The sequence below is a fragment of the Ctenocephalides felis genome, unplaced genomic scaffold (genome assembly GCF_003426905.1).
Source record: "Ctenocephalides felis isolate EL2017-DRISC unplaced genomic scaffold, ASM342690v1 CF-g0.4_SCAFFOLD_01492, whole genome shotgun sequence".
NCBI classification, from domain to species: domain Eukaryota; kingdom Metazoa; phylum Arthropoda; class Insecta; order Siphonaptera; family Pulicidae; genus Ctenocephalides; species Ctenocephalides felis.
Genome location: NW_020537646.1, coordinates 8,037,357 through 8,053,043, shown reverse-complemented (window position 1 = coordinate 8,053,043; position 15,687 = coordinate 8,037,357). Strand labels below are relative to the sequence as shown.

General features: G+C 29.7%; 3 protein-coding genes across 3 annotated transcripts; 1 reads left to right on the top strand and 2 right to left on the bottom strand.

Annotated features, from left to right (window-relative positions):
* Positions 1-181: 181 nt before the first annotated feature.
* On the bottom strand, positions 182-1,486 carry LOC113370761. The gene is made up of 3 exons (XM_026611451.1): positions 1,290-1,486; positions 607-663; positions 182-385 (listed from the first exon to the last, which is right to left on the bottom strand). The coding sequence occupies exons 1-3, from the start codon at positions 1,347-1,349 to the stop codon at positions 182-184; spliced, it is 321 nt and encodes a 106-aa protein (XP_026467236.1). The 5' UTR covers positions 1,350-1,486.
* A 908-nt stretch (positions 1,487-2,394) lies between these two features.
* On the top strand, positions 2,395-3,807 carry LOC113370760. The gene is made up of 3 exons (XM_026611450.1): positions 2,395-2,433; positions 2,903-3,092; positions 3,206-3,807. Exons 1-3 carry the CDS (start codon positions 2,395-2,397, stop codon positions 3,805-3,807), a joined length of 831 nt encoding a protein of 276 aa, XP_026467235.1.
* A 526-nt stretch (positions 3,808-4,333) lies between these two features.
* LOC113371607 (clathrin heavy chain) lies at positions 4,334-15,069 on the bottom strand. Its single transcript, XM_026612246.1, has 21 exons — positions 14,892-15,069; positions 11,242-11,467; positions 10,913-11,167; positions 10,652-10,840; positions 10,479-10,579; positions 10,242-10,395; positions 9,961-10,157; positions 9,692-9,872; positions 9,407-9,609; positions 9,112-9,338; positions 8,242-9,054; positions 8,044-8,178; positions 7,746-7,968; positions 7,495-7,669; positions 7,213-7,367; positions 6,913-7,137; positions 5,573-6,532; positions 5,396-5,510; positions 5,168-5,334; positions 5,007-5,093; positions 4,334-4,929 (listed from the first exon to the last, which is right to left on the bottom strand). Exons 1-21 carry the CDS (start codon positions 14,931-14,933, stop codon positions 4,723-4,725), a joined length of 5,037 nt encoding a protein of 1,678 aa, XP_026468031.1. The 5' UTR covers positions 14,934-15,069; the 3' UTR covers positions 4,334-4,722.
* Between the last annotated feature and the right edge of the window lie 618 nt (positions 15,070-15,687).

Sequence of the window (15,687 nt, the reverse complement as noted above, 5' to 3'; positions counted from 1 at the left end):
CATCAATTAAAGATTATCAAAACGTACATTAATTTTCAAAATTGTGAGTTGTGTAAAACTTCGTTCAAAAATTATATCAAATATAACCCAAAAAATAAATAAAATAAATAGTTACATCTATAATAAATATAATAAATAGCTATATTTAAATATGACTATTAATTCATATATTTTTTACTTATTAATCATAATGTTCGTGTGCATGAAAAAGATGTTTATGCACTTTGTCCCAAATCCTCATATGTTTATGTCCTCCCAAATAGGTGATCAGAGGCTCAAAACCTCTACGTATAAATCCATAAATTTCCATCGCACAGTGAAACAGTTTCTTTATAATTTTAGGCAGCAGCCCATCCTCGTGAAATAATTCAAATTTTCCTGTTTGCTGGAAATAAAAAACATTAACTATTCAATCCAATACACCTCAGAAGTTTTAACATATGCATTGTTAAGTACTTCTAAATCCTGCGTTCGAAATTTACATGTTTATTTTAATATGTACAGTATACATATATATATATATATATATATATATATATATATATATATATTAATTTGGCCAAATATTATAAACTTAGTATTAAAGCATGCAGTCTAACTACTGACCACGTATGGCTCCGGCGTAACTTCTTCATCTGATAGTCCTTCACTGGAATCGGACATCTATACAATATATAAGAATATATACTTTAAATAATAAATATTTTAAAAAATTTGAACGTTACTCTTCTTAATACACATATATATATTGTTTATTGAAACATAAAGATATATTGAAATCATGTCCTTTGATCAGAAACGTTAAACGAGTGATGAAATGATATTGAAATAATTTCACAATTTATTTGAAATGATATTGAAATTAATTTGAAACTGAATAAAAATACAAAATTGAACAAGAAGGGATGACAATGAATTATTTATATGTACCTAAATTATTTATGAATTTATAAACGTTTGTGGACAAGGAATGATCCATGCCGCCTAATGATGAAAAACGTCCGTGAAAAACTGGATGAAACGTCTTAAAGAGGGTTAGATTCGGATCTTGATAAATAAATGTATTATTGATACATAAATGAGATAAATCATGACAAATCTGTCGTATACACATATTCATAAGAAATCATCTTTTATTTCTAATTACTACTGCAACTTTCATGCAATTATAAGCAACGCAATGAAATAAGCACCCAAAGCCAAGACAAAAATGCTAATAATGTAAAACTTTTATCTTATGAAGCAAAATATAAACCATGCATATACAAAAGTAGATTCAGTAAACTCACCCTTTTCCGTATACTGCATACTGTAGGAATAAAAATAAACATAATAAAAATCCACTTCATCTTCAAGAACAGGATCAACAAATTTGCACAGAGATACTAACTTTGCATAATATTACTTTGCACTAATTGCTTGCCAATATAATTATGAAAACATAATCGATTTCACTCTATTGTAACACTTGAAAGTAATTTGTCATCTTTTCAGTAACAATGAAAAATATAAACACAAATCACAATTGTTCAAAGCATCTTGTGCAATCTTAAAGTTACATTTGTTATTCCTTACATATAATTTTATTAAAAACAATATTTTTAATCAAAGTATTTTAATTTGGATACTTTCAATAATTTCACTACGCGTTCATCGTTGGGTTACTGGAACAAATGTGCTGAAACTGCAAAATAAATATATAAATTGCTTAGATGATTAGTTTTAGTTTATAAAAATATATACAACAGAAGGAATATTAACGCAAAATCTTCACAACTATCTTGATAACCAAGAGTGAAATTAAAGAGTAATTTTATATCCTTTTGATCAAAGGATATTTAACGAAAAAACAAAAAAAAATATTTGTATCGTAGTTGGTTGATATAAATTGTTGAAAACATCACCAAATGCATCTACCATTAATACTAATTAAATATAAACACAAAATAAGTTTCTCATATAATATAAGTTTCGAAACTCGCAATATAAGTTTCTAAACTAGATTTACAGTATAAAAACCTTATACCACATTTCTATTAGTTATTAATTAAAAATTAATCACATTTAAAAACTATGTGAAAATTATTTCAATTTTATTGAATTTTTCCAATATTAAAAAATATTGTGAAATTGTTCGAGTATACCTAACATTAGATTAAGCATTTATAATTGTAAACAAATTAATCCAGAAGACAGAAAACTTTGCTGACAATTTAGTTTATTTAGAACAGTATTGTTATTCGCTCATGTGCTACTTTTAATTAACTATGTGATCAATTTTCAATTAATGATTTCATTCGATAGCGCGCAATATTACAAAGTTGAGTAATAATAATAATAAAATCCTAAAACTTGTGTATAGGTGTGGTTCCAGATTAAATTATTATATTAGAAATGAAGTGCATAAAAATTTATGGGATAATAGTGATAATTGTGAGTATATCTTTTTATATTTTAGATCACATTATTATTTTTGACTCAAATTTGTAATTCACTAACTATTTAATAATTTCATTTGAACACCAATTTTAAATATTAATACTTTCAAACTTAAAACCAACGCGAGAACATATTTGAAATGATTTTACGATATTAGTTATAGTATTTGTACAAATTTGTTGATAACATTTTATCAAAAATTAATTAAACAACTTGCAGAACTATAACCAACAATTAAGTAAAATCGACTAGTCGTAAGTGGCATCTTGCCTTAGCAAATAACAATATTTCATAATAATGACTTCGTAAGTTTTAAGATCGTCGTCTGTTACTCTAAACATTAATAAAATTTTATAAATACGACGGGCAAAAATGATCAAATAATTTTTTTGGTAAATTCGAATTACTATTTCGGTTATTCAATATTATACGAATGATATTAATTATTATTTTTAATTCGCAGGTTTTGGCGCAAATACTAAATGCGTCGGCAACTCTACCATTGACTAAAACTAACGAGACTAAGGAAAGCAAAACATCTAAATTGAAGGAATCAGATAAACCAAATAATGAACCCAAACCTATTACAAAAGTTGAAGGAAAAAAGTTAAATATTCCCAGCACACCGAAAGTCGGACAACCAAAAAAATTAGGTACTTACAATATATCCCCCCACTCCCCTAAAAAAAAGGACTATAATAGGATTTATAAATTTTCAAATAAATACATAATTTGAAAAATTAATATTCACTAATTGTTGTTCCAGCTGTGGAACCGAAATTGCCAGTACAACCTAAATCATCGGAACCAAAAACCATAAAATCCAGTATCGGTTTACGTGCATCCCAAGCAAATAATGCTGGCAAAGATACAAACACGCAGAAACCAGAAAACAACGCCAAGGCAAGATTGGAAAATGCAATCGCTCAACGAAAGATCAACTCCAAGCCAAATCCAAAACCTGAACATCTACTACGAGAATCAAAGGTAGTAGAAATGATCGATAAAAAACTATCCCCTATTATGAATATGTTAACGCAAATCAGTAAAGATGTGAGCAAAAGCGCCCAAATGCAAAAGACACCAACGCCAAACAGCCGAAAACCAAACATAGTACAACCAAATGCAATGATGACCAGGCAATTCCAACCAGATAGTTTGGAAAGAGCAGAAACTATTCACAGAGGCGTAAAACATATAAAAAATTTCATGAATATTCTTGAGGAAGTTGATTCTTTTCTTTCATCTAAAGCTCGATCAGCTCTCAAACAATTAGCTTATGTATATGAAGGTGACCGAGGACTTAAAAAACCTGGCAAATTAACACTCAAAGACAAACTTCATCGACTGAAAGGAACCTTATTATAAATCTAAACTATATTTAATATATTAAGTTATTTATATAATTTATTCCAATTCCACTGTAAAATGTAATGTTCACAAATTAATAAATACATAATATGATTAACAAAAGTATATTTAAGGTAATTACAACTGGTGGTAAAGATAAATTTAATGTGATCTGTTAAAAAAAAGTAACTATCATATGATATATAATATATATAAAAAGCGAATATAATTTAAAAGTTCGTATTCTAGAATTGTATACATTCGATTCAAGAGCAGAAATCTTTTACAGTATCGCAAAAAAATAGTAAAACATTACATTTTTCACCATCGTTAGCCTTAGGCTATATTTATACCACGAATTGAACTCAATACATAACTTTTAATCAAACAAGACCTAAAATCACTATTATTTGAACATCATTTTTATATTACTGTATAGATAAATGCTGCACAAACATCCTACAATTTCACATTAACAATATATGCAACAAGGTAACAAGTTTTATTTAACTTCAATTTTATCTCATTTAATTATAACTATAATTTAAATTTAGCTCATATACTTTTTATCGGGGATTTTGCATTCTATATAACCCTACATTCTTTTACCATATTTTCATAATTATTGATAATATATTAATAGTACATTTTTTCATTGTTCACAGTACATATGCAGTTACATTTATATGCAGTTAAGGAAAACATATTTTGCATAAACTTTTAGAACAAAAAGTTCTCATAACTCATAATACTATTTTTATACAATTGCCAATTTATATAAGGAAATTATATATGCCGTTATATATAGAAATATATATTGATATATGCAATTGTTTTCTCAGAGATGCTTATGCAATAGTTACATTGCAAATGGAATTTAAAATGACTCTTAACTTAAATTTTTATGAATTGTCTACTGAATATTTACTTGATTTACATGCCGTATCCTTGATAGGGCATATTGGGCGCATAACCTGGAGCGTATCCTTGGGCATATTGAGGAGGTATTGGACCAGCGGTTAACATAAGCTGGGGCTCAGACAGCATCATTGGTTTGTTCTCTTGTTCGGCACCTTCCTGTTGCCTTTCAGCTTCATTCTGTTCTAATTTATCAACTTTTGCAGTATACTCTCGAGTGACCTATAAAAGAAACAATATATATTAGGATGTTATTTATATGGTATTATGGTAATATTGTTTTAAAGTATGAAAGTTACTTGAATCAAATACGGCATTGCAAAGTCCATTATATTATGCCTCCACGCCAATTCCATAATAACATCAGGTCTAAGCAAATCATAACACTGAAATTAAAATTATAATTATTAGTCAATTTTGTTTCACTTCTTTGATAAAAAGAAAGACGCATTGTACATACTTGATATAGGCAAGCAGCAAAGCAGTCGTGTGCTCCACGCTCCAAAAACCAACTAAGTAATTCTTCTGCAACATCTTGTTGCCGAGATTCAGCCGCATACTCCATTGCATCTTTAAATAATCTATCTTTCTTACATAACTCCACACTCTGCTTCCAACGATTGTTACCTGCACAAAATCATCAACATTAGGTATTACTATCTATACTTATTAATACAAAACGAATTACCTTTGTATAAGTATGCTGCAATTCGTCTAAATTCTGTTAATTCATGTTTCTCTAACTGTTGTGCCAATGCAATGTTGTCAAAGTTATCAAAAGCATCAATTGATGTTCTTAATCCCTGAAAAATTAAATACACCATCAAATCATGATTCATAATAATGAATAAAAGGCAAGAATTACCTGATAATCTTCTTCATCTATCAATAAACCATTTAATGCTTCATTAATTGCCTTGTTATTCAAGCTTTGTACTGATCTTAAGTAGACTTTTACCAATTGCAAATGGTTTGTTTTTGTGAAAAATGCAACTGCCCGAGTATGATCCATCCGTGGTGCCAGCACAAGTAATATATCATTCAGCAGTAAGGGTTTATAATCTAAATAAAACTGTATGGCTTTGTAGTACAATTCCATGTTAGCAACTTTAGTTACAATGTCCTTAAAGTGTCCCTCCCTCCAAGCTTCAGTTGGATGTGCCATCATAGCCAATACTGCATTATCATACTCCTCATATTTGTCATATAGAAAAACTAGTTCCGACCATAAATGTGCTTGTTCTGCTGCTCTCAGTACCTTAGGTATATTTACACGAGACCAGAACAATTCCAAATGTTCACGCATTTTAGCAGTTTTGTATTTAGAATAAAGTATAGCAAGCTCTGTGAACATTCCCATGTGCGCGCGCTCCAATCCTAAAGCGGCTTCCAGCAAACCTATTAATTCTTCAAAATAGCCACGGTCTTGATAATAGTTGATCAAATCTTCAAGTTCGTCAGCATGAACTACAATATGTAATCCACACATTTGAGCAAGTCTGAATTCTTCGGCATCTACACAAGCAAAACAAACTTCTTTCCAAGTTCTTGTGGAGTTTGCTTTTCTTGCACCATCAACAGCTCCTTGGAATTCTTTGAGATGTACCAAAGTGATAGCCAAACGTGCAAAATTGCTCACATTGTTATACAAGAGTTTTGCTGCATCATACATTTTATCTTCAAAGCAACGATCTCCAATTTTTTGAATGTCAGCATGATTCGGGCCCGATACAAATTCTTCCAAGTCAGCCAAGCGACCAGTACGAGCATAGGCGTATATCAATTCGCTCTCAATGTACGACTCACGTGCCTTCTTTCTAGCCATCTATAAAAACATAATATGATAAGCTAGTTGTTAAAAACATTTTCATCAACTTTGCAATATCTGTAAATAATTGACTTTAACTATAAAACTTAATATTCAGCAATTTAGATAAAATGTTCAACAATTTATTTTGAAAATAAAATTTTTGCTTTCTCTATAAAATATAACAATTTCCAATTTATGCCAAACATACTCTTATGCTCGGTAACAATTCTGATTAGAATCACTTAAGCTCACAGCAAAAACCTAAGCTTAGATGGAATTTTATAATGAAACCACTTATCATATATTTTAGTATGTTATTTCAGACTATAAAATGTATGATTGTACAAAGGGATTCATTAAAATAATCAAAAACATAAATATTTTACATATCCTACCTGTAAATATCTAACAAGATCTTCCCAACTATTGTTTGAGCTGGCGGTTGTAACAACATCCATGTAAGCACTAGGATCATCAGCTTTGATGTAACTGTCGATGGATTCCTTGACAAGACCCTGTTGCAATTGCGCCCTGGCCAATTGAGACCAAACGGCTGGTTCATTGCACCGTTCAGCGAATTCATATGCACGATCAAGGTTATTGACTTGTTCAATCAACACCTAAAAATAAAATTTTTGGATTAATACTATTTTGGATATAGTTCTTAATTTGTTGCGGTAATTTTGCATGCATACCTGAATGGCTGAAGTATTAACATCAAACTTCTTAAATATAGCAAAAGCTTCTTCATATAACTGATTGTTAATTGCGATGTTTGCGATATCAGGCGCGTCATAATTATCCAAGCGATTGATGTAATCCATCACTCTTGTTCTATCGGCTTTGATCGCTAAATGTATAACAATAGTTTTAGTAAATCTTAGTAACCAAATTTTAAATACATTTTCAACACAAAGCAAAGAAATATATATATAGAGAAAACAAGCAGTTATCAAGACAGTTGCTTAAACAATTACCTGTTAAAATAAGTAGATTCTGTAAATTCCTATGGTCAGAAAATACTGAACTGTCCAATACAATTTTTTCTAAGAGCTCAATGAGTTCATTTGGTAAGTCGGCAGTCATGAAAGCTTTCACTGTTACTGAAATATCTTCAGGATCCTGTGTTTCTGAGAGAGCAGTTTGCACTACCTACAACAACAAAAAGAAAAACATTTAGTCTTGAATAACACATAAAAATAAATAATCTTTATCTTATTTTATTTACCTGATCAATCAATGGTCGTTTGTAAGGATTTTCCTCTGATAACACTTCAGCCCACAATTCTGGTTCACGTCTTCTCACCAAATATCGCGCTTCGGATTTGAACAATGAATTTTCATTACAAACAGCGATCAATTCCCGATCACATTGGCCACGCTCATAAGCTACACATGCAAGGTGCGGGTCACGCTTTTCACAATATCTACCAACAACTCTGCTGTCATACCTAATTAAAAAAATAAAAAAAAAGGTTTTTTTTTTTGCAAGATAGAATTATTTGTATCCATTATAATTAAATTACCATTGATTTTCTTTAAGGAATCTTTCAGGATTGTTATTGCTATCAATGTAAATTTTAGCAAGAGCATTATGAGTGGCTGGTTCAACGCATCCTTCATGCACCCTAGATTCGAGCCATGGCAGCAAAAGCTTTAACCTGTATTTATAAATATTATATATTAATTAACTATAGTGAAAATTTATAAATAGTATAAAATACCTGTTTCTCTTCTCCACTTCCTCAACAAGTTCATCAGTAGAAAACTGTCCACGTACTACCAGAATCAAATTCTTAATGATATCCTCAGAGCAATCTACATCCAAAAGTCCACCAACAACAACTGGCAACCGGGAGGGATTTACCTTCTGCACATAGATCTCAATATATTTTTGTAAAGAATTTCTGTACAAGTACAAGACCAAATCATGCACAAAGTCAAAACGATCACAAACAATGATCAGTGGAAGTTGATCAGTTAATTTAGCCTCTTTTAAGAAGTTTTTAACTCTTTCTGCATTGTAGCAATTACTTTCTCTGCAAATTCTTTCAACTTCTTTTATTTGTCCTGTCTTGCAAGCAGCTTGAATATATTTGAAATGTACTTCTTGGTCTTGGCTAAAGTTAACTATTGATCCTAAGAAATAGAACAATCCCTCATAGCTCTTAAAACCTTCGAATAAGTCAATTAATGCCTTTGTGGTTAATTGTTCATGATATTTGGTTGCGATTTGGACACATATTTGCAGATTTTGACGAATGTTAGCTGTCAGCATGGCTTTCAAACACTCCAAAGAATCTTCTACTGATAAAGTTCCAAAAAATCCTACTAACCAATCAGCTGATAGTAGATGTGTGTGGACAACTGCTCGTTTGATATCATACAAATCAGTGTAATGTTCAAGAGCTCTTTGTAATAATCCAGCCTTTTCACAGAGCTGTGCAACATGCGCTCTGTCATAATGAGTAAACATAGCATTTCCCAAAATTGCATCAGCTACTTGTGGAGCTTTGACAAGATTCATTTCCAATAACCTATGATAAATAGTAGTGAAAATAATGATAAAGAGTTTTTAAACGCAAATAACATACCTAGTTTGCAATGGACCTTCTGTAGGCCTATTATTTTTCAAAACGTCCAGCAAGAACGATGTGCATTGTTGAACCATGTTTTGCTCCATGAATATATCAACTATTTGGTTAATATCAGCCAACGGTTCTTCATCAGCTACAAGCATGCTGGCAAACTCAGCACCTTGATCTGGATTTGTTCTCATCACGCTTCTCAATAACAAAATGTAGTCAGGAGTGTAAGATACCTGAAAAAAAAAAAGTAATTTAATGAATCATTTAACTTTATTTAAAATATATTCAACTGAGAATTTACCTTTTTGGCATATAAGACTATCTTTTGGAATTGTCCAGTTTCAGCAAAACATTGAATTACTTTACTTGGTACATTTGCTCGCAAATAAACTGATAAAGCAAGAGTTGCATTACTTTCATCAGCTTGCTTAAATAGATCACCAAGTTCTTCAGAGCATTCCAGTTTGTCTTCCTTCAACCATTTTTCCAAAAGTACTTTTCGTCCTGCATAACAATACACACATTAAAAAGATATATATATTTCATATATCATATTATTTAAAAAATGAAGTTAAAGAAATAAAACCTTGTATTAAAACAGGCCGACAAAGTTCAAGTGATTCATATCGATTTAATTGACCCTGATCTAACAGAATACTGAAATATTGCAATAATGGAGATGTTTGTCCAGCAGTTGTTGGCACTTGCTGAAATCTTTGAATTGTTTGTGGTGTACGCAAAATACCCTTTGGAGCATTAGCAGCAACCTAAAAATAATTTATAATACTAGATTAAAGATCATGTCTATAGGATTAGTATGTTATGAACATTTTGAATATTATTTTATTTAAATACCTTTGCGGCTTCTCCATATTGTCCATTTTGAAACAGCAAATTGAACTTTCTCACAAATAAATCTTCAGCGCCAGCTAGATTATTTCGAACAGCCATTCTTAAAGCAAGATCTGGATTTTGTAACACTGAGTTGATATAAGGGATTATATTATCCTCCTCTACTGTTACTGATAGAACTTGCCCTTTACGATTCACTCCTGCACAAAAAAAAAAAAAATTATTAATTAAACATAAACAGAAAAATACCATTTTATTTATATAAAATTTTTTGGATAACATACCAATTATACCACCACTGGCTTCATGAGGAGCTGTGACAAATATTGTATCGCTTGAGATTCGATTCATGTAAATGCATGTGGCAGTTTCAATATCATACATGTGTATATAGCCATACTTTGTAATAAGATAAATCACATCATACTTAGAAGAAACCTAAATAATTGTTGAAAAAACAAATTATGCAAATATGTAGAACTAACTATGTACTATTTTAAGTATTAATAAATAATAATTACCTGCATTGCTACAGGAAAGTCATTTTGTGCTTCTGGAGGGAAAAATACATCAACAGCTTTTTTAGCAAAAGGCTGATTTCCTTGTGGTGCCTGCCCAACCTCTAAACATTCACAACAAAATATATTTATGCACAAGTTCCACTGTAGTAATTAATTTTATTAATGAAACTAACCGATTATGTGTAATTTTCCCCCTTGGACTGTGCGGACAGCAAAACAAAACAGGGTACTAGGTTCAGCATTACCCTCCATTTTAAAAGTGGCAAATGACGCTGCATGTCCTTCAATAGGTTGTGAGCACTTTCTCTCAACTGAATACAATTGCATAGCTCCTACTACACGATTTTGTTGTGCAGATATACCTGAAATAAAAATAAATATAATCACGAAACTATGAAACAATCATATGATTTTAAATGGAAAAAATCACATACCAACTAGCAAAAGCCAAGCCTGTTTAGGATCTGTACGATAATTTATTATTTGACAACCATTGAGTGAAGAGTGTCTGTCAAACATTTTTACTGGTGTTGAGTCTCCTTCCATGGACCAGTGGAATACAGATGTCTCGGTAACAAGAGCAAGAGTATTCAATGAAATCCATTTCCAGAATACGACATCTTCAGACATTGTGTGTGCTTTCATTTTTGATTTCATTTCAATATTGAAGATCTGAAGAGTCTTTTGGGCTAGAATGTTAAATTAATCTTTAGTTTTCGTAATATACAAAAAGATCAGGTTCTAAATCATCATTTAGATTTACCTTCAACGCCAGCTTTTCCTTTCAATGCAATAACTTTGCTAGCAGGATTCATAATAGCAGAATCCGCACTGATGGGTCTTCTGATAGGATTATTTGCATCATTCATATCGATGATGACAACCTGGGCGGTCTCGCCAACCTTTTCACGGACGCAGATGAATTTGTCGGACTCCATGGTGAGGGTGTTGAAGGAGACCGACGTCGCGCTGATGCCCACATTTGTGAGCTGAAAAAATACATATGATTTATTAAATAAGTACTATTTTAATCATAATGCTATTAATTCATTGATTTAAAATTAAAATCATTATTATAAGAATGTAAGTTTTCTTATTATATTGTATTTATTAACGCTTTCCACTCGCGAATTCCGAGATTTATATGAATTTTGCCGCCGGAGCGGCGGTATACGGGTCAAAGGGTTAAAATTATTTATTATAAGAAATACTGATTATTTGAAACATTTCCTGAGAAAGTGTAAATATCTATCATACACATAGTATCATAAATAAATAAAAACAATTACCAGTAAAATACTTTATATAAAAAATACATGAGTTTTCTGCTTTAAAGAACAATATTGTACAATATAAAACTTGCAATGAATAACATATGTATTTTGTTCTATTTTTTTCGTATTCATTAAAACAATTGCTATAAAAAAATATTTTAAAATTGATATTGAAAATAAAAACAAATTAGAAACCCGAATTTTGAAAAAAAAAAAAAATAGTAACATTCAAAAAGGTTTTTGAGTTAGATCATTATTAGAGTGAACTGTTGATATTAACATTAAATAAATTTGCTAATAAAGTCAAACAATATAATACTCGATCAAATTAGTACATAAAGGTATCTCTAATAGAAAATTTAAATTTATGATTTCATCAAAAGCCCGTAAAATTAAATTAATCAATCACATCTAGTCAAACTTAGTAAAAATTAATAAAAAAAATTACTAAACAAAAATGTTTTTTATGTTAGAAAAATATGTTAATAAGCATCAAGCCGCACGATTTGAAATCCAAAATTTGATATAAATACTATTAAATAAGTTTCTTTTTCCGCATACAAAAGCATTTTAAAATATAATTTAATACTATTATGGTAACTGTTATCTATTCACGAAATTTAAGTGAATGAGTCGAATAATGATATGCAGGATTTTAAAAATAGTTATCAAACACTACAGCTGCATGCATATACAAAAGGTTGATAAATATACAGACGCCCATAAAGTCGAGACACTACTTAAATATTTATTTTACTAATAAATAACGTAATTTTACTTGGTATTTTTATATTTAAATATGTTTCTAGTTCATGCTTCTGAAATCCTGCTAGTAATTTCTAATTGATATTAAAAATATGATAAATGCATCAAGTTTTAGTTCTTTCATGCATATTTATATAATTGATGATTGATATTGAAATATGTGTACTAAGTTCTTCAGGACAGTATATCAAATAAGAAGGAAAAATTCTGTACGGTGTATTTATTGCTCCCATACGTTCGGACAAATAATCTTTAATCATATTCAGTGGTAATATAAACAAAAGCAAAGTTGATTTGAAACAGGGGGCAGCTTTTATGAATATACGAGTATCAAAATGGCCCATCCAAGAAAAACTATTACAGAAGCCTCAGACCACTGAATATGGCAGAATTATATGCCGAAACACATGGGAAAAATAATGATACCGTGAAAATACTAATATATATAAAAGTATAAAACAATGCAAACATATTAGTATGTTTTGCCTTAATCAGGGCGTGAAATAAGAAAACGTGTCGTAAATATTGCAAGTGTAAAATATACACATAATTTGAAACCAAATAAGACTAATTAATTTTAACAGATAATACATTATCTTAATTAGGTAAAATTGCGAGAAATGCAGATAAAATGTAAAAATAATAAATTATACGTAAACTATGAATCTTCTGGTATCTTTAATATTAAATTCAAATCATTCCAAATACAGAGCCTGAGGTCACTAAAATATTAAAAGACCCAAAAATTGTGCAAAATTAATAAATAAAACGGACAGTCGGTTTCTTAAAAGTCTGATCATCTCATCCACTTCTAATCAATAAAAATTATATTGTAATGTTGAAAGTAAATTATAATTGTATTCACTTATATTTAAAAAAAAAGTGATAAATGGATTGGAGATTGGTTTCAAATAAGATACTGATCTAAGATAACTTAGAACAATTGCTAAATATACAAAAAGACTTGCTGAATTTTTTTTTCCATTACTTATTATTGCATACCATATAAGTTAAATGAAATAAGGATTTTAGCTAGATGTTATTTTAACAATTTTACAAGAGTTTAAACAATACGTAAAACATTTCAAGTATTAATCATTTAAGTAAATTATAAGAAATATAGATATTTTGATCAAATTTTAATGTTAAATAAAATTGAATTTTCAATCAGAATAAAGAAAAATTGCGTAAAATGACAGAATTTACAATAGTATTGCAGCAGTAATATATAAAAAAAAAACGCAAATGATTCCATTTAAAATTTTTCTCGCATTCTGAGAGCGTTGTATGAAAATCAGTTCTGGTTATTTTTTTATCCCAGATAAGTAAATTGCAAACAAATATTTTTAAAAATAGAACATTTTACTCATAATCATAAATTGTCTGGCATCATGACAGGATGTTGAACTGCACCAAGACAAAGTGTTATTTATTATAAATATACTTTTCTATTAATCTTCGCTTTTATCGCAAAAGTTCGCAAACCTATTTCGAAATAAGAATCGCAGCTATATTGAACAATAAAACGCACAATGGACCCTTTCATTATTAAATTAAGGTGTCAAGTAAGCAGTCAATGGATTTATTTTATACGCTTGTTACGTAGTAACGTATATATTATATGTATATATACTCATAACGGATTTAGAGATTCATTGATGGATCTTAAACTGCATTTGAAATATATACAGGGTTATATAGGCAATAGTATTAATCATATATCGTACCATCAAATAGCAATAAAAAGAGCATGTAATAGAAATTTACTATGCAACGATAATTTTATATTAAAAGTTAAAAGAAATAATTATATATTACACATTAACACATTTTAGCTCGACATATCGTTTTGAATTCTGAAAGCGATTCACAAAAAATATTACCAGAAAATATTAAATGATGTATTTTTAATGGCATAAGTATTTTTTTAATATGATATTAAAGAAATATAGAATTTAAGCGCAATAAAAGCCGGGCGTTGTACATTGCTCCGCATGAAACGAAAGTTATCAGAATTTAAATTATTGCAAATTTTAAACAAACGCTAAAACAAGAAGTGTGCAACAATAAACCTATATGATAAACAGTTATCAATTAGAATCATTGATTTTTTACAAATATTATCAAGTGAGTCACGACGAGAATGCCATTTTGAGGGGGCGTTAGGCGTCATCTGTCAACTAGATAAAAGTCAAATTGCACAAAGTAAAGTGACATTTAAGTTTACCGTTGAATGAGAAAATTTAGGTCACCAAAAATTGATTACATCTAGGTTAGATAAAAAATCAATAATAGACCAGCATATAAACATTATCAATATAAGTCAACGTAAGCACAAAGCGGTATATTACAACTGCATTAGCCTAGTAAATACCTGTAAATGCTCCTGAAACCTTATAGGTAGCATTTGCGTCATCGTAATAGCTTGTTGGAAACTCACTGCCTTAAATAATTACTTTCTGTCCATGCAATGCGAATAAAACTGCTATATTAAAAGATAAAAACTAAAACAATTATGTTTTGCCGAACCGTCTTCTGCGATGACTGATACTGCCACCCATCATGGCGACATGTAAGAAAAAAGTAGTGCCATATTAGTGCGCAATGTTTTTCTACGGGCTTATCTGAATTTAATCGAAAGAACAATTGCATAGGCAATACGAAATGAAATTGCAAAATTAATAGTATAATTAGATTAAATTGTTTCAAATGCAATTATTTTATTAACGAATATATTTTTTACGGCGGATGCCACATGAACAGATTCGTAAAATTCAAACAGTAGAGAAAATTACCATTGGCACACTCTGGTAATCCATGCGTTTGTGCCACTTTTATCATCAGGCTCCGATCGATGTATGACAGTTTCAAACCAAATCTTAATTTTTTATACATTTTACGTTAATTCATATATCATATTTTCATTGATATTTTGCATACTATATTAAACTATATATTTATATGTATTACTTTTTATCAGATATAATCAACACAATTTTATCAAATAAAATCATACAAGAGCCTGAAATATTATTATTAATGATTACGGCTTGCTTATGAATTAATAAATAAATCATTATGAACATTTGTCAAGCATTTCAAGCTTGATATTTAAATTATACAAATTTTAGCTAAGGTTTTGATTCATAACTTATTTGCACTTTTTAATT